This window comes from Gossypium raimondii, chromosome 9, assembly GCF_025698545.1.
Source record: "Gossypium raimondii isolate GPD5lz chromosome 9, ASM2569854v1, whole genome shotgun sequence".
Classification (NCBI taxonomy): Eukaryota; Viridiplantae; Streptophyta; class Magnoliopsida; order Malvales; family Malvaceae; genus Gossypium; species Gossypium raimondii.
Genome location: NC_068573.1, coordinates 39,143,773 through 39,164,448, shown reverse-complemented (window position 1 = coordinate 39,164,448; position 20,676 = coordinate 39,143,773). Strand labels below are relative to the sequence as shown.

The 20,676-nt window shown below is 32.5% G+C and overlaps 3 protein-coding genes across 4 annotated transcripts; all 3 read left to right on the top strand.

The window, feature by feature from the left end:
- Positions 1-3,351: 3,351 nt before the first annotated feature.
- LOC105799574 (uncharacterized) lies at positions 3,352-6,355 on the top strand. Of its 2 annotated transcripts, XM_012630211.2 has the most exons (4): positions 3,517-3,665; positions 3,912-4,027; positions 4,545-4,889; positions 5,503-6,355. In XM_012630211.2, the coding sequence occupies exons 2-4, from the start codon at positions 3,968-3,970 to the stop codon at positions 6,028-6,030; spliced, it is 933 nt and encodes a 310-aa protein (XP_012485665.1). In that variant the 5' UTR covers positions 3,517-3,665; positions 3,912-3,967; the 3' UTR covers positions 6,031-6,355. The 2 variants fall into 2 exon arrangements, with proteins under 2 accessions (XP_012485663.1, XP_012485665.1); XM_012630209.2 differs by lacking the exon at positions 3,912-4,027 and having other exon boundaries at positions 3,352-3,665.
- A 2,156-nt stretch (positions 6,356-8,511) lies between these two features.
- LOC105799571 (histone-lysine N-methyltransferase ATXR4) lies at positions 8,512-12,559 on the top strand. Its single transcript, XM_012630204.2, has 7 exons — positions 8,512-9,132; positions 9,444-9,499; positions 10,591-10,717; positions 11,116-11,185; positions 11,295-11,474; positions 11,898-11,969; positions 12,114-12,559. The coding sequence occupies exons 1-7, from the start codon at positions 8,743-8,745 to the stop codon at positions 12,230-12,232; spliced, it is 1,014 nt and encodes a 337-aa protein (XP_012485658.1). The 5' UTR covers positions 8,512-8,742; the 3' UTR covers positions 12,233-12,559.
- Positions 12,560-15,330: 2,771 nt separating this feature from the next.
- LOC105799568 (fatty acyl-CoA reductase 2, chloroplastic) lies at positions 15,331-18,724 on the top strand. Its single transcript, XM_012630201.2, has 9 exons — positions 15,331-16,270; positions 16,376-16,479; positions 16,596-16,795; positions 16,878-16,978; positions 17,066-17,276; positions 17,476-17,637; positions 17,721-17,802; positions 17,886-18,283; positions 18,400-18,724. Exons 1-9 carry the CDS (start codon positions 15,889-15,891, stop codon positions 18,575-18,577), a joined length of 1,818 nt encoding a protein of 605 aa, XP_012485655.2. The 5' UTR covers positions 15,331-15,888; the 3' UTR covers positions 18,578-18,724.
- Positions 18,725-20,676: the final 1,952 nt, after the last annotated feature.

The window sequence follows — 20,676 nt, the reverse complement described above, 5'->3', positions numbered from 1 at the left end:
TTTTCAATTTATCAAACATAGTCTCCGTCTAAATAGTACAAATTAATACAAATAGAAGTTATATTCCAAGGGTATTTATTCAATGTTAAAAATAAAAGAATAAGCAAAAAAAAATATTTATTGATTGAGTCTTAGTTTGATTGACATAGGCATTATTGTCGGTGCAGGATGATGTGAGTTTGAGTGCGTTGAAACACATTGTCCTCCTATTTAAGGGCGAGGAAGGGGCTATATGAGATTAATGTTAAAAAAAATATTTTGTATCTTAAAACTTATTTATGGTTTATTTGGATGAAGGTCCATTGGTACACAATAGTTATAACAAAGTCTTGTTTTGAACAAAGAAACACATTAAATTTTCCCAAACCAACCATCAACTGATTTTTCTAATTTTAGTTACTAAAAGTTGGTGTACAACTGAAACAAACTGGGGAACTTAGTTATGTGAAATGGTTTTTTCATTAAATGTAGTAATCCTTATCTATCTTTTGTGGGAAACAAAAGTATCATAAACCCCCTTACTATATCATATATTGTATTTTAGCCCTTCCATTGAAAAATTGGCTTATGCACATGAGATGAATGGGCAAAATAGTCCCTCTTATTAAAATTTGATGTTTATATATAATAAAATAGATCCTTACCCTTTTATTGGAAGCGAATTAAAAATTTTAAACTAATAAGGTTTGAAGGATAAAAAACTTGGTAACAAATTAAAAAATCAATTAAACCCTTTCAAAATTTAAAATTTATTAAAAATATAAAAATATTGACCCATTAAAATCTAATGGTTATAAGATTTTAAAAAATTGACTCCTATTTTTAATAGATCGATATTGTTATTTTTAATTTTTGAAGCTTTTTATGAATTTTGTTTATAATTTTATGGTTTTTTAATAATTTTAAAATTTTAAAAGAGCTTAATTGATTTTTAAAATTTGCTATCAAGGCCTTGTTTACCATTACATTTATTAGTTTAAAAATTTCTAATTTACTTCCAATAAAAAATAGGTGTCAAATTGAATAAATATGTAAATATAAAGGACTAAATTTATTATTATACCTTATATATAAATACTAAATTTAACGGCTATTTTGCTTATTCATCTAAAGTGCATAGAATAGTTTACTTATTTTTTCTGTGGAGGGTTAAAATATAATTTATGGTATAATTCATGGGGAGTTTATTAATATTTTATTGTCCTTTATGTAAGTTGATATTACACGTGAATTATGAAATTATCAAAAGTGTTAATATACTGAATTGTGAGTTTACAAAAAATAATTTTACAAAGCAACAAATATTTTAAATTGGAATCACTCATCAAACTCAAACGTGGATTTATGGAAAACTCAATGGATTTTATATTTTGATAGTGATGTATAAAATTTAATATTTTAGAAAGGATTGTTAGAAAAATAGGCAAATATAATTTAAAACTTGCGCCAGAAATTTCAAACTAAAATGAAAAGTCAATTAATGCAAGGAGAGAGAAGCAAAACTACCAGAAGCGAAGAAAAGCCTTAACTGCTAATGAGAAAAGATGTGGACACGTCACCTGCCTTGCCTCCCTTAAAAGCTCCTCCTTTTCTACACCCAACCCAACCCTTCCCTTTATACACCTACATTCGACTCTCCCCCACGCGCCACTCTCCCCTTCTCTTCTCTTCCTTTATTTTTACCCAAATTAGACGAATAATTCTTTCAATAAAAGAATACTTTAAACTTTTTTATTTATGGATTTATATGTCTACCATATTACGTCTCAGCTAACAATATGATTAATTAATGAAGTTTGTTGGTAAAAGGCAATAACGGAGATTTTTTAAAATAAAATTGAGAATTTAATTAAAATTTTAAATATTTCGAGAGATTAATAAGAATTTTAGAAAATTCAAGAGATCTTAATTAAATTTAAAAGCTATAACTAGAAATTTCAATATTAAAAAAATGCAGGATTTAAAATTTTATATATTTTAAAAGTTTGTTGGTTTTCTTGACTTTAAAATTAACATAAAAATAAAAATATTTAGTTTTATTTTGCAGGGGTGGTAAATAATAAATAGGAAAATAAAGCAAGATCTGCTACGAGGTTACCATCTCATAATTACCCTTTACAACTTGTTCAGTAGGTGAGGAATCAAGTATTAACCCAATGTTATCATTGATTCAGAGAAATATTGTTGAAAATGATAATCAATAACTTTTGAACTTGGCTAATCCAGTCATATTATCCTATCAATTTCAATACCTGCTAATTATTTTATAGGTTTTAACGTATAATATTAAAGAAAAAATCATTATATTTGAAAAATAATACAACTTGGAGTGGAACCACGTCGTTAACTTAAGCTTTCACTTATATATGTCACGATCTTCTCAAAGTTATTTTAATTCCAAAATCCACAAAAAAAATGTGATTTGGTTATTTCACTGCGTATATTTTTGTTTGCATGTTAATACTAGATCCCATAATACATGCTTTTATTTATATTTTTTGTGTTTTAATTTATGTTAAAATTTTAAATATTTATATAAAATCTTATTTTTAATAAAGTCATGATCATATCTGATTAAAAATATCTCTTTACTAATGACACGATAATACATGAAATTTCATGCAAGAAAAACAAGAACTATTATTAAATAAACTCTTTAGAGATATGCACCAAAATCATATATATAAGAACTAAATTAATAACTAAAAATAATATTAAAGGAGAACGTCCTTGACTCATTTACTAAATAATTATATATTAAAGTCCACTAAAGGTTAATTAAATGTTTTCTATAGATAATTTTAATTTTATATACTAAATTATGATATGCTTGTTATATTTTATTGATATAATGTTCGAACTAAGCATAATTTTTTTTCGCTTCATAAATAAGAGGATAAATGTACTTCAATATATTTAAACCCACTTCCTCATTCTTTGACAATAACATCGATAGTCGATACCAATCAAAGTAAGACTCAATTGGCAAAAATAGAATTATAAAATAAATATATTTATAAAAGAATAATAAAATAATAGTTAAACAAAAATATATAAATATTAAAATGATAAAGGTTTAGATTGAAAATTGAAAATTGAAAATTGAAAATTGAGTATATAATATAAAACAAGAATAACACCCTCAACATAATAGAATCTATTTTATAAGATAAAAAGAATTATTTGAGTCGCGAATGGTGATAGCGAATTTAAAATGGTTTAGTTGAGATCGAATGAAAATTAAAGAGACAGAATAAAAGAGAAGGAAAGAGAAAGCTGAACTGCACGCACTGAAACAGCGTGTACACAAAGTTGATAAACGAAAAGCAACTTCCTTTTAAGTACCGTTTCTCTCATTTTCTTTCCTCTGCCTGCCTTCTTAATTTCATTACTTCACTTTCTTCTTCTTCTTCTCCTCTCTCTCTCCTTGTCTGGAAACTGACACAAAACGCAGGCAGATGAGTCGTTTGGCCCCCTTATCAGAAGAGCCAATAAGCGAAGACGACTCTGCAAACTGCTCGAAGAAAGGCCTGTCATGGAAAAACTGGCTCAAAACTCATCTCTCTCTTGTCTTTAACAAGAAGTCTGACCTTAAAATCCTCTTAAGCGTTTTGGGTTGCCCTCTTTTCCCTGTTTCCGCCCTTTCCGAACCACCCATCAATGAGGTAAACTAACACCCCGCTTCTTTTCCTTTTTAACATTTTGCTTGAATGCATGAATTTTATTGGCATTTGGATCACTTGATATTGGATTCATGTTTTAAGGTTCTAGTCTCATTGGAGCTTGTTTTTCTGCCTCCTTTTTCTTTCTTCTTTAAAAACCATGTGTTGTAAACGAGTATTTGTTTACTCTTTAATTTGGAATCTATGAAAAGTAACCAATGGCTTTGTGTTTGTGCCTTTGTGGTAAAGTGTTACTGGCAAAGAGAACAAGGTTGGGTTGGTTTCTATAGTGCCTCTCCACTGATATGGTGGCCTCAAAGTGCCCACTGGCTTCCCACCATGAAAGCATCCAAAAGGAAAAAAAAGTAACATTTCTTTTGTGGGTCCTTTATTTTTATTTTTTAATATCAACTTGAGTTTGTGTAAAAAGCTAGGTGATTTTTTTTTAATTAATCAGAAAGTCTTTCAAATATTTTATTCATTTGCTTTTTCTTTTCCTCAAAGTGAACACATTCAACATGGAATTACTTATATAAAATGTTGGATCTTGATCCTTTCAATTATCATTTCGAGGATGTTTTTGCGAGGAATCATTGTAACAGCATCCAAGTTGCCTTTGGCATCCTCTAATTAATTGCTTTCTTTTTATGAATGGACCCCCTTGACTTGTTAGGTTTCAAGTATATTTTGTTTGAAGATGTAATGAAAAAAAAAGAGATTCCAAAATTTGTAGGGTCAAAGAAAATGAAAAACAATGCAGTACTGATAAGTGTGTCTAATTTTGCTCATGTATAACTTGAAATTGAAATTATTGAAGGAAATTTCAGATTCAACTCAAAATAATCATCTTTAATTAAGAATCAAAACTTTTGTCCATAACAGGTATCATCTTCAGCTCAATACATTATACAACATTTTACAGCAGCAACAGGATGCCGGAAATCGGAAGGAACAGTGAAGAACATTTTTGTGACCGGGAAAGTAACAATGGCAATGGTAGATGAGCTGGGTGCCACAGTAGGCTCGGTGGCTGGAGCTGCCGGAGTTGCGCAAAAAGGCTGTTTTGTTATGTGGCAAATGGTACCTAATAAATGGCTAATAGAATTGGTTGTGGGTGGTCACAAGGTTATAGCAGGTAGTGATGGCAATGTGGCTTGGCGGCGCACGCCTTGGCTAGGAGCACATGCAGCCAAAGGTGGTGTTCGTCCTCTACGCCGAGCTCTTCAGGCAAGTAATCTTTGTTTGATTTACTTATCTTAGCTATAGCAAAGTAGTTGTCCCTTTTCTTAGCTTAAAACTATTATTGGTCCCATTTGTTGGTATAAACAATAATTGGGGCAGGGTTCCTTTTACTTTTTTATAATTTATGAGTTAAGTTAGATCTATGGTATCTTGACTTGTGATTGTTTGAGGTGTAGTGTGACAGCTGCTTTACATGTAACTATGGATGAATTCTCAAAATGGGTTGTTTACTTATTTTCTTTGGGATTAATGTGCATGGCATCAATATATGAGTGTTGAAATCTTTGTCTCAATGGCCAATCTAAACCTGTTTATTCTGTAAATGGATCTTACCTTAAACCAGATCCAACAACCCAAGACATCGGATCTGGTTTCCCTGACACGTTCTAGGATTTGAAATCAGTTGAATTAATTTTATTATTCATTCACATTTCACCGAGTGATATTTTCCTGCTCTGAATTATGAAATATCAAAACACATTTTGCTTTGGAAGTTGAAAAGAGTACTCTATTGTTTTGGCTATCAACAACCAGTACCTAAATGTTTCTTTTGGAGATGGTCCCATTTTATAATCAGAATATGGAATAATTCATGTAGGGACTGGACCCTATGGCAATATCAGCTGTATTTTCCTCAGCTCAGTACATGGGAGAGAAAAGAATCTCCAGCACCGATTGCTTCGTGTTGAAACTATCTGCTGATCAAGTGGACTTGGCTGATCGGAGCGATAGCACCGCGGAGATGATCAAGCATGTCATATTTGGCTACTTCAGCCAAAGAAGTGGGCTGCTGGTGTTTATAGAAGACTCTTACTTGACCAGGATTCAGTCACCTGGAACATACCCTACATATTGGGAAACCACAATGGCTACCAAAATTGAAGACTATAGGTTAGTAGAAGGTGTCATGGTCGCACATTCCGGTCAATCTAATGTCATCATCACGAGATTCGGTGACAATTTAAAGGCAGGCCTCTCTGTTACTCGCATGGAGGAGACGTGGACCATCGACGATGTTGCATTCAACGTCCCGGGACTCTCCCTCGATTGCTTCATTCCTCCAAAAGAAGTCCAGAAAGATTTCCCCGATGAGAACTTGGATTGGAGGTCGCCTTTGCATCGGTGATAAAAAGCCGATGGTACATGGTTGCTGATTGCTTTCAATTAAAAAAAAAAAAAACCAATGGATTTCAATGTCATTTTAACTTTTTGACTGGAGTAGGCACTCAGATTAAGCATGTATATATATAAAATCAGATTATATATATATTTGAGTCCAAGTGTTTAGGAACTATAGAAGGCTTTCACATTCATTGAACTCATTGTGGGAATCTTTTTGTATCACTAAAAAAAAAAGAGAGAGTATATTTCTGCAATTCATAGTAGCTCAGATCTGTTGAATGTCACATTGTGAAGGTGACTTGCATAAACTGATTAAAAACAGTTTGCCATTAGTTTTCTTATATTTTAGTTAAAGAGTAGGTAAGAATGATTTGCATCGGGAATTTGGACATACGTTTGGTGAATCACCTGACAATCCAGCACCTAACAAAGCCTTAAGTCAAGATATTAATTATTTCTTTTAGTTCATATTATTTTGTGTATGTAAGAGCATTGAAAGTAGACTTAGAACGTTGTAATCTATGAATCTGAAGCTTCCAGATAAGCTGCTGTCTTCTCTCATTCAAAACTTGGGAAAAAAAAGAAGCATTTGAAGCAGAATAAAATATATGATATGTATTTGACTTTCATATATTAATACTTCAATGTTGGTCTAGCTTATTATTAAGCAGCGGAAGGTGCAATAAGTTTTTACTATCATTGAGTTTATATTTGGTTGGGAATTTTTTATATGGTTTTATGCAGTAAATTTGTGAGGGGTAAATGTAAAGGATTAATGGGTCATCTTTCCATTTAGATCAAAACAAATTTGGGAATTATGATAAGTGATATGGGCGAATTTTTGGCCACTGAAATTAATCTCTTCAACCTCACTTAATCTCCTACACATCGGAACATTGTTCATTATCACAAACATTTCATCACTGCAAAACATAATTCTACAGGTTGTAATATTGGTAAGATTGATTGGGTTATTTCTCAGGTTATACCTGAACAAACAGTTACTCAATTATTTAGTGGGATCATGTTATTGATTGTTGAATCATGAAAGGAAGTTCAGGCTCTAGATTGATGGCTTGAATTATTCCTATTAAAAGGCACGTATAACAGCCTTTATAGATTCGATTTATGAGAAAGCATGAAAAGTTATATTATCTGATTCGGAACCTTCTATTATTGAAACAAACAACATGGTGAATTGAGGAAGACAGACCACCAAGATTTTAGGTGCCTCTCCAAGCGTTTTCTTACTTGTGAGGCTTGGACAATACTTCAAACCACAATGGAGGAATCACTAGTGTGAAACAATCAAAACTACAAATGTTTGAGGATGAATCCTTTATAACTTTTAAGCAAATTTGCATCACATATCCAATCAATCTTTTGTCCTTAACAAGGCGTATTCGAATGTTAAGTTAATGTGCAAGGTTTTAAGATAAATCCCAGAAAAATTAGCATGAGAGATGAAACTTATGGTCATCGGTTTGCATCGTTCAATCAATGTAGACATTAATGATGACACAAAAATAATTTCTTCAACTTAGCAAGCATTATAGAAAGTGATTTTCTTTGATTGAGGAATGATTCTATCATCAAACAAATCTAAACTCATTACCGTGAGTTCAAGCTACAAAACAATACTCAAATGTTGTTGTATTCTTGGCAACATGTCCTTATTCAAATATCTCAATAAATCAACCACGATTATAATATGCTTGGAAATTGAAATTTTGACATACTTGCCAATGTAAGCTTCAGTATAATGCAAAAGATTTTCTTTGGTTTTCTATGAAAAATTAACAAATTTGACTGCTTATTATAGGTTTTAAAATTAGGGTTCTGTTAGGGGTTTTGACACCCATACATATGTCTGACTTCCATTTAAGGTTTTTGTAAATATATTTTCAAATATGTTATAATTTTTAAAAAAACTATTAGTCATAACTCAACACTAATGGATGTTATATTCCGAGTTAAATGTAATCTTTCACCATTTCAAAATTTAATTTATATTATTACTGTTTAAATTTTAAATGTCACACACAAAATATTTGACACCAAAAATTATTGAGATACTACAATCGTATTATAATAATTATATTGATTCCAATTAATTGCAAAAACTTAACATAAACATCTTCACTAAACTCGACATCAATGAGTTTTAAAGTATCCTCCATAAATAAATATCACGAGAAATAACCCTTTTACAAACTTATACTAATAAATAATATTAAAATTTGCTATTATGAAGTTCAAAAACACACCCATATTATACTATATATATATTGCAGATAAAATATGCACATCATAGTCGGATATATTGTTCATAAATTTGAAGTTTAATTTATATATTTTTATTTTTAGATTTCAAAATTTATATTTATTTATTAACATTGTTAATTTTTAGAATTAAAAGTGAAATGATTAAATTTTAAATTTATTAAAATTAAGAGGACTTATGACAAATTTTAACCATGTAAATTCACAAACTAAAAACCAGAGAAGGAAAATGTGCAGTAGGGGATTGTTACAGATGGTACAGAAAGTAGGTTGAAGAAGGTCATGTTGTTTGGTCAATGGAATCCATAGCCATGGCGATGAGAAAAGGAGCAGTATAAGTAGAAAGGCGATTGTTCACAGATACATTACAATTTACAACCATAGCCATTTCTCTTAATCTCAGTCTCTTTTAAGGTTCAAACAACACATAAGAATGTCGCCTTTGGCTTTTGTTTTGACTTTGAGCTGTTACAGACGTTGGCCATCCCGCTTCAGCACCCCCTATTCTCACAACCTTCTCGTTTTATTCTCTTCAACCGCCACCACCATTACCCCACCTAACGGAAACGAGTCGCCGTCGAGTGGACCCGCTCCGCCTCCTATCCGAGTCGCACTAACCGAGTCAACAGGTCGAGCCGTGTTCGCCACTCGGAGAATTGGTGCTGGAGACACCATCCACACTGCTAAACCCATCGTATCTCATCCTTCTCTCTCTGCCATTACCACTGTCTGTTACTTTTGCCTCAAAAAGATCAACGCTGTTACTGCGTCTCAATCTCAAGGCGTTTACTTTTGCTCTGAAAATTGCAAAGAGAGCTCCAAGGTTAAATGGGTTTGCTCTTATTGTTGTTGTTCTTATCTGGGATTTTGATATAGTAACCAATTAGTTGATGATTGAGTCTGGGCAAGTCTTTTGAGTTGGGGAGCCTATCAAATGTTTGATTATTTAGCTTCAAGAATCAAAGCTAATCAGAAGTTGGAAACTTAAAGAATGAAAATTCAAATTGTACTAATTTTATTTTGTTTTAAACTTTGGAGTATGAAATTAAATAACGATATATTCCAAAAACAATTAAGTATGCTTCTTTTTGGTCTTATGCTATTAATTTGGGGTTTACTTGACATTGATTTTAGGTTTTTTATGATGTGGAGAAGAAAACAGATTGGCTAGCTTTTGATGATTATTGCAGGTAAGAAAGTTTGCTTACTGTTCACCAGAGTGTCACTTAGATTTCCTTCATTTTGTATATGCATTGTATGCTTCATTTCTTTGTTTTTTCTTGTTTTCCCTTAGATTGAATAATTTTCCAGTAATCACTTTGCTGGGTTAGGCCATGAAAAGTTGAAAAATGTTCTGTTTATAGAAGACTGGGGGTGGGTTTGGATGAGCGATTGAGTGCGGTGTGGTGCGTTTAGCTTACTTTTTGTCTCACGCTACAGTATTGCTACAGTATCTAATCTCACCGCCACCGCTGTTTTTACACTAACCGCAGGTAAACGCACCGCCCATCCAAACTCACCTTGGGATTTAGGGTTTAAGGATTTTAATAATTTAACAAACTAGCAACATCCCATGGGGAGTTGATTTCAGCAAGATTCTTGTTATGAATGGGATTAAAAGGGAAAGATATAGTGATTCCAGTGGATTTTTACAAGGTTTTAGGATTGATTTGATAGAATTAGAGTGGTTGAGGGATAGAGTGCAAGATATTCTTGCCTTGATTTGTTTTATATTCCTCTCTGTTAAATTCAATGCCCTGAATTTGCTTATTTTTGTCCCAAGGAGGTTTCAGGCTGATCATTGCAATCTGCTCTGCAATCATTCCATTAAATAATTTACTATATATATTCATGCTATCTTCTACCATTAAAAAGAACAATTTCCCATTTTTTTTGTCTTTTGGGCATCCAGCTCTTCCCTTTTTCTTATAATTGTTCTAATGCTTAAAATGCAACATTAAAAGATGGCAGCAGTGTTTTTGAGGACACAGAAGTTTACGTACAATGATACATATCATACAGTAAATTTATTTTGGTGTGCTGTTTCCACACTTTCTTCTGAAAGGTGTATTAGATTTACTTTTATCTGAAAGAAGAAAATTTTCTATCTAGAAAGTGTTATTCAAATGAATGTTTCTACAATATATTTCTTCGTTAAGTATTTCTTGTTTGTTGTGCTTAGAAGTTAGAACCCTGCTATTCACGCTGGAGATAAACCCTAAAGCATGATATGATATATCATAGCATTTACTTTCTTATTTCCAATTTTCTCTTTGTTAAGGACCCAAGGCCTGAAATATCCCCTTTTGGTAAAGCGGTTAGCTTGTATGGTTATATCAGGAGCTGCACCTGCTGGTATTCTCGACATACTTCAACCAGCTAACTTAACTCAAGGGATGATTTTAAAGGTGAGAAACATCCATCTATTTTGTAACAATGGTGATTTTGTTGATGTCCAAATGACAAGCATATTACTGGCAGATCAACTACTGTAGTAGCATATTTGTTAACTGGTTACTAGTCCATCAAAACGATTAAAATCTCTTTGAAAAGCTATTGTTCTTTCCTTCCTAAACAAACTAATTATCCATGTTTTTTTCTATTTTTAGTGCTTCCTTTTCCTTCATCCTTCAAGGAGATTCTGATATTTCTTTCTTTCTGGCCATCTCTGTTGTTTCCAACTTCATTGTGAAAAGGACTCTTTTTGAGATCATCCTATCTTGAGATCATTCTATCTTGATCCATATATACTACAAAATGGTTAACAGGTATGTACTAATTTTTATGTGTGCATTGATAATTTCAGATGGAAGAGGGATTCCATTTGCTAAGAAATGCTTTGGTGAAGGCAAATATTGGAGATGAACATATGTCTTGTATCCTCCACTTATAAGAATACATGAGAATCTTTTCCTGTATGTCTTTATTTACATGATCCTATGCTAATTGTCTTCTTAGAGAACAGTTTTCTTTGACAGCAGGAAGTCTTAACGAAACAATGGTACACTGATGTGCTTGCACGAATTCGTATCAATGCATTCCGTATTGAATTAGCTGCAGGTGTATATGAAGATCTTCTTTCATTAGCTTCAGCCTCCATCGAAGCTGAAGCTGCAGTTGGAAATGCTATTTACATGCTTCCATCCTTTTACAACCATGATTGTGGTAAGTTTTCTTGTTTCTCTACTAGTGATTATTGTTTACCATGGTTACTTATCGAAGTAAGGACGAGCTTTTTTCACTTATTTTAAGGAAAATGTCTATTGATAGGGATAGATAATTAGTAAGTATCACTCTCTCAACTATAACCTTAATTCTGCCGGTTGGATTTTATGAAATGTTGCCACTGTCTCTTCTAGGAGGTCCAAAGTTCAATAACCTTCATATCAATTTGACTATCAAAAAGGGGTAAAAGAGCTTGGGATAATGAATATGTAATGAGGTCAAATAAATAGAAATGAAGCCTCTTTTAAAGTTTATTCAAACAAAAGACCTTAAATGTGGTATGTGAATCAGAGTGAAGGTATATTGTTGTCGTGAGATGGTTAGTGGTGTTTAAAAACAAAATTTGCTAATATTGAATTACAGATCCAAACACACACATTGTTTGGATAGAGAATGCTGATGCAAAATTGAAGGCGCTCCGTGACATTGATGAAGGTACGCCTTCTACTGCTGGCTTTTGATATTTCTTTCTATCCTGGTCATTGGAAGTCATTTAGTTGTCTTGACTAATGGATCCAAAAAACTGCACCAAAGGTATCCCGATGTTATGATTGAAATTGGTGGTTGGGAATGTTGTAGGTGAAGAGCTTCAGATATGCTACATTGATGCCAGTATGAGTTATGATGCCAGAGAAAGTCTCTTGTCTCAAGGTTTTGGTTTCAAATGCAATTGTCTGAGATGCATGTCTGGTGATTAAGAGATCTATGATGTTCAGTCTCCTAGGATTATAAGGATGTACTGTATTTGTATGTCAATAGTTTCTTCGACATTAGTAAGAGGTGGTAAAAGAACATAGTCCATTTTTGGTAGAAGGCTGCTTGTAATTTAGGAGCTTTTTTAGTAGTACCTAAATTGAAACAATAAATATGCAAGTTCCAAAGGAAAGAAAATGGTGGAACCTGAGTTCATTATTCAGGGTGCTGGATGGGTTTGATACATAGAACTGGAAGTGGGTCAGTCAGATTTGAGAGCCCAAATTACTTTTCAGTAATAATATTTAGATCTGCTATTTCCTTTGTAATAATGTTTGACTAGAGTGCGGCCTATATAATTTTGATTACATAGACATAATTAATTATTTTATATTTTATAAATAATGTGAGGTCAGTGAAGGACAACATTATATAAAATCAATTTTCTTACTAATATTTATTCATTATAATTATGATAAATAATAAATAATTTTGGTTCATTAGTTAATTTTTATTTCTTTCCGGTGTGTGTTATTTTATAATATCATAATCATACCTATGTTAATAATTTGTATTATATATATATATATTGATGCATTCTTGTATTAATGCCCAATTCATTTTACTTTTCTATTATATCATGTTTTATATTGTGCTTTAGTTAATAATTTGAATTACATAATTTTGGGAAAAAATGTATGTATCTGTATCAGGTTAGTCTTATTATTGTAACGTACCCATTAAGAGATATACGAAAACAATCTACACCTATATATCAAAACTATCCCGTTGAGGGTTTTTTTTCATTTCATTGTTTTCTTGGAAAATTACGGAATAGGTATACCAATTAAAAGTATTTACTTTTTACCATCATTATAATAAATAATTGTTAATAAAGATTTTAAATATTATATTATAGTTGATTCTAAGTCAAATTCAAAACATCAAACTTGAGCTTCAACTAGCTTAGACTCAATTTGTCCAAACGGTTCATTCCATTGTTTAAAAAGTAAAGGAAATATGTAGAACGTGTCATTAAAACTATTATATATATATATATATATATATATATATATATATATACCTATATATCAAAACTATCCCGTTGAGGGGTTTTTTTCATTTGATTGTTTTCTTGGAAAATTACGGAATAGGTATACCAATTAAAAGTATTTACTTTTTACCATCATTATAATAAATAATTGTTAATAAAGATTTTAAATATTATATTATAGTTGATTCTAAGTCAAATTCAAAACATCAAACTTGAGCTTCAACTAGCTTAGACTCAATTTGTCCAAACGGTTCATTCCATTGTTTAAAAAGTAAAGGAAATATGTAGAACGTGTCATTAAAACTATTATATATATATATATATATATATATATATATATATATATATACCTATATATCAAAACTATCCCGTTGAGGGTTTTTTTTCATTTGATTGTTTTCTTGGAAAATTACGGAATAGGTATACCAATTAAAAGTATTTACTTTTTACCATCATTATAATAAATAATTGTTAATAAAGATTTTAAATATTATATTATAGTTGATTCTAAGTCAAATTCAAAACATCAAACTTGAGCTTCAACTAGCTTAGACTCAATTTGTCCAAACGGTTCATTCCATTGTTTAAAAAGTAAAGGAAATATGTAGAACGTGTCATTAAAACTATTATATATATATATATATATATATGATTAATGTACACTTTAGTCCCTAAAGTATATCATTTTTCTTATTTGGTCCTTAAACTTTTTTAGCTTACTTTAGTCCCTAACACTATCAGACTTTTTCAATTTAATCCTTTAAACGCTAAAACTAATGTTAAGATATTCAACCAATCATATGATGACATGATGTTGTAATGATATCATCCAAAAACTTAAAATCTTTAAAAATACAAAAAAATTATAAAAGTCCTAAAATGTTAAAATTATATAAAAATTATTTTCTTTTAAAATATTACCAATTTTAATATTTTTAAAATTTTATAAATCACATCTACTAAAGCTTGAACATGAGATTGTTGTCTCTCGGAAGAATATCACTTTCGATAATTGTTTTATGATTCAATCGATCAAAATTTATAATTAACATCTATTTTAAGTGATAAATTTGGATAAAATTTTTCAAATTATTTAAACAATAAAAATAATGTTATTTTAATTCAAATAATACTTTTTAATTATTCCAAATAATTTTTATTGTATTGATTTGTCTCTAAACCAATATCTTATAATCCCAAATAAATTTTTTAAAAGTGAAATGTATATCTAAATATTAACATACGCATCCCTTGCCTCAAATATTTTTTAAATTCGTAATATTTATGATCACAACTACAAATCAAATGCCCACATATATCCGAATATGCCTTCATTCTCCCTAAGTCTATCACTATTATCAAGCGTTTGACCATTCTAAAGAACTACGGTACAAACCAAAGAAAACGTGTGCACGATAATGGATGAAGGAAGCTTAATCCAGACATTAAATAGGGAGTCGAGTCAAATAAACATGATACCAATATTGTAGAAAAAGTACTAAAAATTGATGTATTTCGAAATATTAAAAATTTGATATAAAAAGTGATTCAATTTTTATTAAACTATTTTAAAATGCAATTTTATAATAAAAAATATCGGATTTTTAACTAAATACAATTTTATATCAAAAGTTTAATATTTTAAATGTGTTTAGTGAAGGTATACTTTATTACAAGATACAAATTTTTTACTATTTTTACAATTTTTAAAATTTTACAATATTTTATAGTTTCTATTATATTTTAAATTCTTAAAAAAATATAACATATTGTAATTTAAAAAAAAATATTTTTTATTTTTAAAATATTGTTTACGCTTTTTTGTGTTGATGAATTCAATGAGATGTGGCAATTAATGATTAACCGGATATCCCGACAGTTTTTTTTTTTTTTTTAATGTTGAAAAGACAAAACCAAGCACTCGGGACTAACCGGGAACATTTGGTATAGTTAGAGGAAAAATGATATGCTTTAGCGGCATTAAGCCATAGCCTGAATCTGTGGGCAGTTGTAATACGGAAGAGAAAGAAAAATAGAAATTTGAGGATTTAAATTTCATAACTTGTTGAATTTAAAAGCAAGGGTTTTCAACAAAGCATGTAGGGATAGGGATGTATCCCAATCTACATTCCCACACCCTTTCTTTCCATACATATTTAAATCCGAAGTAGCAAAGATGAAGAAATAAGGAAGTCCCCGCCATGTTAGCCTCCTTGATAAGAAGCGTGATTTTTTTTTTTTGTTGTTGTTGAAAGAAATGGCATAAAGAGAGCCTTTGCATGAGAAGTGTCTTTAAATAACATGAAAAAGAAAATTAATATTAAACTATACCTAATTCTCATCTCATTCCTCCCTTAAATTCACCCCATTCTGCTTCTTTCTTTTATAATACTCCTTTCAATCTCATATTTATGATCCCAAACCCAACTTTTTCCTTTTTGCTCCATTAAATATTTGAATTATTTTTGGTGTTGTTGTGGTTTCTTTGGTTAGTTTACTAGTGTTAAGTTGTTAAGCCAACCATTTTATTTTGAACCAACCAAAAATGCTTTAATTTGTTGATCATACATTTCTTTCTTCTCAACTTCTCCTTTTTCTTGGAACTTGATGGGGGCCTTGTTCCTCAATTGTTTCTCTGTATCACCAACTGCTTTCAATAAAGGTGGGTCGTGGAGGAAGAAGCGCAGCAACTGTAGCAGTTTCGTACATTGCCAAGGGAGTAGTGGGAAAGCAATCAAAACTGCTGGGGTTTCTTCTGTTGTGAAGGAAAGGTCCAAAATGGTTAATGGTGGTGATCGTAGTCCGGCGCTTATGGATGCTGGAAGCCTAATTGTGTCGCCAAATCAAGCTGATATTGCAGTTAAAGATTTGGTGCCTTATGGTGGATCAACTACTAGCTTAGTGGAGTTGCAAGATGGTATCGGCATTGTCAAGTTCCTTAGAGGGAAGGAGTTTTTCATTACTGGTTCTACAGGATTTCTTGCCAAAGGTACGTACCTGTTTTTTTTCCCCGACCGGGCCGGGCCAAACATAGACTTAGATAAGAAAAATAACATGTTTTCAATGTTTGTTTTCTTATATTAATTATACGCAGTTCTTATTGAGAAGATTTTACGAACTGTGCCTGATGTTGGGAAGATATTTGTGTTGGTGAAGGCTAAAAGCAAAGAAGCAGCAATGGAAAGATTGAAAACTGAAGTATGTTATGTAGAGTTCTGTCTTGCTTGCGTTATATAACATGTTTGAACCAATATTCTTTTTCCTGCTATTGAATCAAACTTTAGTCTTTGGTTTTGGTTTTGGTTTTGTTTTAGATAATAAATGCAGAGCTTTTCAACTGTCTACAACAAACATATGGGAATAGTTACCAAAGTTTCATGTTGAGCAAACTTGTCCCTGTGGTAGGAAATGTTTGTGAATCTGATCTTGGATTGGATGATGAATTAGCTGACTTGATTTCAAAAGAAGTCGACATTATTGTGAATTCTGCAGCTAATACAACTTTTGATGAAAGGTTACTTACTTTTATTATTAAATTTAAAACAAGATTGTGTAACCTTTAAGATTGTAAAATTTAATTAAAAAACAATTTGCAGATATGATGTGGCCATAGATATAAATACAAAAGGAGCATCCCATCTCATGGGCTTTGCCAAGAAGTGCAAGAAACTTAAACTCTTTTTGCAAGTGTCAACAGGCAAGCAATTAAACCCAACATTTATACACATATATAATTTGAAGGACATGTAGATTTTAGCTGATAAGCAGAATATTACATGTGCAGCATACGTGAATGGCCAAAGACAAGGAAGAGTGATGGAAAAGCCATTTGACATAGGAGATTGTATTGCAAGGGAAAATTTAATTGCTGAAACCACGCCAAGATCTATACCCGAGTTAGATATCGAAGAAGAGTTCGTATTGGCTCGTGATACCAAGGAAGGTTGTCACGAAAGTGAATTGGCTCAGAAAATGAAAGAATTGGGTCTACAAAGGTGAGTATTCTCATTCTCTTCTTTCCATAGTGGTTTTCTTTAAGCTTGTGAACGTGCACAATATATCATGAACATTTGGAATCATACTCGTAACTTAGAAAGTTTAATATTGCAAATCATTACTTGTCTGCTCCTCTGTGATTGGTATTACTTTTCTGTTTCTTTTATGCATTGACGTGATGATTTAACAACTGATCAGGGCTAGAAAATATGGATGGCAAGACACCTATGTGTTCACAAAGGCTATGGGAGAGATGATGATCAATAATATGAGAGGAGAAATACCGGTAGTGATAATACGACCGAGTGTCATTGAGAGCACCTGCAAAGAACCATTTCCTGGATGGATGGAAGGAAATAGGTATCTCTTGCTTTAAGTTCATATATATAATGCAATCGTTTCTAGCAAAAAATTTGAGCGTTGCGGTTTTGTTTCTATCTTAGGATGATGGACCCAATAGTATTATGCTATGGGAAAGGGCAGCTAACAGGTTTCTTGGTTGATCCCAATGGAGTTCTTGATGTTGTAAGCTATTGTTGTCTGATTTATTCATAAATTCTGATACATTGTATTTGATGAACTAACAATAGCGAAACCTCGGAGTACAGGTTCCAGCAGATATGGTTGTGAATGCAACCTTGGCAGCCATTGCAAGACATGGAATGACCCCAAAACCAGATATTAACATCTACCACATCGCATCATCAGTTGTAAATCCACTGGTTTTCCAGGATTTAGCCAGAATGCTCCATGAGCACTACAATTCAAGGCCTTTTCTCGACTCGAAGGGTACCCCAATCCACGTTCCGTCAATGAAGCTGTTCAGTTCCATGGAGGATTTCTCAGCTCACCTCTGGAGAGATGCTATGCACCGAACTGGATTGCCAGCATTGGCATCTTGGAGCGGAAAACTGTCGCAGAAGCTCGAAGCGGTGTGCAGAAAGTCGGTGGAGCAAGCAAAGTACTTGGCTAACATATATGAGCCATACACATTCTATGGTGGAAGGTAAGTCAATTTTTGCATTAAATCTCAGTTTCAGCCATGGATTTCTCATTTGCATATAATCTTCAAATCTGGGTTAACTGACATAGAAAAAAAACATTAAATCAAACAAATGTTAGGTTTGACATCAGCAACACCAAGAGACTACTGGAGACCATGTCTGAAGAAGAGAAGGTAAGCTTTGGATTTGATGTGGAAACCATAGATTGGAAAGATTATATAAAAAATGTGCATATTCCTGGGTTAAGGAGGCATGTAATGAAGGGCAGAGGGATGTGCTCTTCACCTATTAGCTAGATTTTACAATAATTATGTATGAAATAAATGCTTATACATTTTCTTTATGTTACAAAAAACCAAAGAAGGCAGAGAAGTCTAGCCTTCTTATTTGTGATGTAATTTAACTCTCTTGGGGGGTTTTATTAGTAAAGTTCATCTTTCTCTTCTTCTTCCTTATATATATATATATATATATTAATCCATCCAACGACACAATCAAACAAAATAGCTAATAAAATCCATCGCAACAGTGAATCAAATCCTACTTTTCAATTACAAAATAAACATAATTTTCTTTACTGTACAATCACCACCTATACCAATCTGCCACACAAATGCAATTAATATAAAAGATTCAATCAAAGGGAAATAAAAACAAATGATTTTGGATGATTATTTTCTAAATCTTACTTGTGTTGGGGTAAGGACTTAAAGCTGGAGAAGCAAACGCGAGGAAATCAGAATCATGTTCCAAAATATCCACTGCTTTTGCATCTAAAGTAATCACGGCTTCAATGGCTTTACCCTAGTCAATCGCTTTTGAAACGAAGGCATTGGCGAAGGGATAATAGCGACTCTCACTCCACCCCACACTCGACGAAGTTGGCTATCCCCACCGAAGTCAGCTTCGTTTCCGTCGAGAGTATTCAACTTCAACCAACTGGTGCAATCGAAGAACTCCACTTCGCCTTGTGGGGCAATGACCGCCACCTGATTGTGTTGAACCGTCATGAATTTCAACGCGTCCCCACTTTGCAATACGGAAACTTAATTGTTGAAAATGTCCATTGCTTCTCTCACCAACTCTATGTCTCTTTCAGTCGAGTTATATGTCGAAATGGCGGCGCAATACAGGGTCGGGTAATCTCGGCTTCATTCTAGTTAGTAAATTCACTGACTGGGTTAAGACTGACGGTTTTGAACGTCCCGATCCGGCTCTAGAAGCCGACATGCAGGGCGAAGTCAAAACATTTTTTCGGGCAAACGAGATTTTAATTTTCTATAATCTATATCTTACCATTTTTAAAGAATTAAACTGAATTTTTATAATTTTAGGGGTGGCCAAAGTTTAATTTTACATTTACTAATTTAAAATTTTAATTTTTTTAAAATGGCATAAATAGTAAATTTTCATTTTAAGGGGGCTAGAGCCCCTGCTAGCCTCCCTAGATTCGCCTTTGCTAACATGATGTATTTCCATAGAAATGCAGCGAGAGTTACGATTCAAGTGGGATGCTCGAGACGTTTGCTTTTGGCCTTGAGCTTTAGAGTGGCCGTGGCATGGTCACTGAACATGAATCTCCTTGTGGTATGCCACCGTTATTGGAACCAAAGGCTTTCGATTAAAGGTAAGTAATTTTGTGGGGTAGACTCTAGCGGCAGAAACAACCGTGATCCCGCATCTAACATATATGGGTTTGTAATTCACCATTGGAGCCTCGATTGAAAGCAGCCCAACTTTTGAAGAAAGTCGAAACCGTTATCGCATCGACGCCCTTATGGGAACCACACAAGGCAATGGCGATCCCGACACAGTCGAAGGTGTTGACTTGAATGGCAATATGGGGTGATGTTGAAGTTGGGATACTGCAAAAGCTTTGGCATGGAAGCAACTGGTTCAACGACTCTAGCACCGTTTGGGCCATGCAATTGGCTAAGCAACCCTTGACCCTGGCTTCAACATACGACACTCCTTTGTCGTAGGAACCGATGTAAAGGTTGTCGATTATCCGACCAGACAAATGGTGTATTTAGTATTACTTCTAATAAGCACTTTTGGGATTAAAAACACTTTTGAGACAAAAATATTCCTAAACAAGCTATTTTTTGGAGAAAAAGTGCTTTTTTAAGTAAAAAAATTAGCCCAAAGCACTTTTTTAGGAAGCTAAATATTTTAACTTCTCCCTAAAAGTGTGTTTTTCCAAAAGCACTTTTGAGCCATTTAGAGTATGAATCAGGGTCTTTGGGATGAAGAAACCCCAAATTCTATGGCTTCCTAATCCTGGATAGGGTCGATTTTTTTTTAAAAATCGATTTCGGATGGGTGAAATTATAAAAATAGTCTCGTCAAGTTGAATTTGAAAAGTAAATTAATCTAATTTTGAGATATTTACAAA

Excerpts from the sequence above, each read along its gene's own strand:
- LOC105799574 (XM_012630209.2), top strand. The coding sequence starts at position 3,459 with ATGAGTCGTTTGGCCCCCTTATCAGAAGAGCCAATAAGCGAAGACGAC. Across the intron at positions 3,666-4,544 it reads CCGAACCACCCATCAATGAG|GTATCATCTTCAGCTCAATA; the intron begins GTAAACTAACAC and ends TGTCCATAACAG. Across the intron at positions 4,890-5,502 it reads CTCTACGCCGAGCTCTTCAG|GGACTGGACCCTATGGCAAT; the intron begins GCAAGTAATCTT and ends TAATTCATGTAG.
- LOC105799571 (XM_012630204.2), top strand. The coding sequence starts at position 8,743 with ATGTCGCCTTTGGCTTTTGTTTTGACTTTGAGCTGTTACAGACGTTGG. Across the intron at positions 9,133-9,443 it reads ATTGCAAAGAGAGCTCCAAG|GTTTTTTATGATGTGGAGAA; the intron begins GTTAAATGGGTT and ends CATTGATTTTAG. Across the intron at positions 11,475-11,897 it reads CTTTTACAACCATGATTGTG|ATCCAAACACACACATTGTT; the intron begins GTAAGTTTTCTT and ends ATTGAATTACAG.
- LOC105799568 (XM_012630201.2), top strand. The coding sequence starts at position 15,889 with ATGGGGGCCTTGTTCCTCAATTGTTTCTCTGTATCACCAACTGCTTTC. Across the intron at positions 16,271-16,375 it reads TACAGGATTTCTTGCCAAAG|TTCTTATTGAGAAGATTTTA; the intron begins GTACGTACCTGT and ends AATTATACGCAG. Across the intron at positions 17,277-17,475 it reads AAAGAATTGGGTCTACAAAG|GGCTAGAAAATATGGATGGC; the intron begins GTGAGTATTCTC and ends ACAACTGATCAG.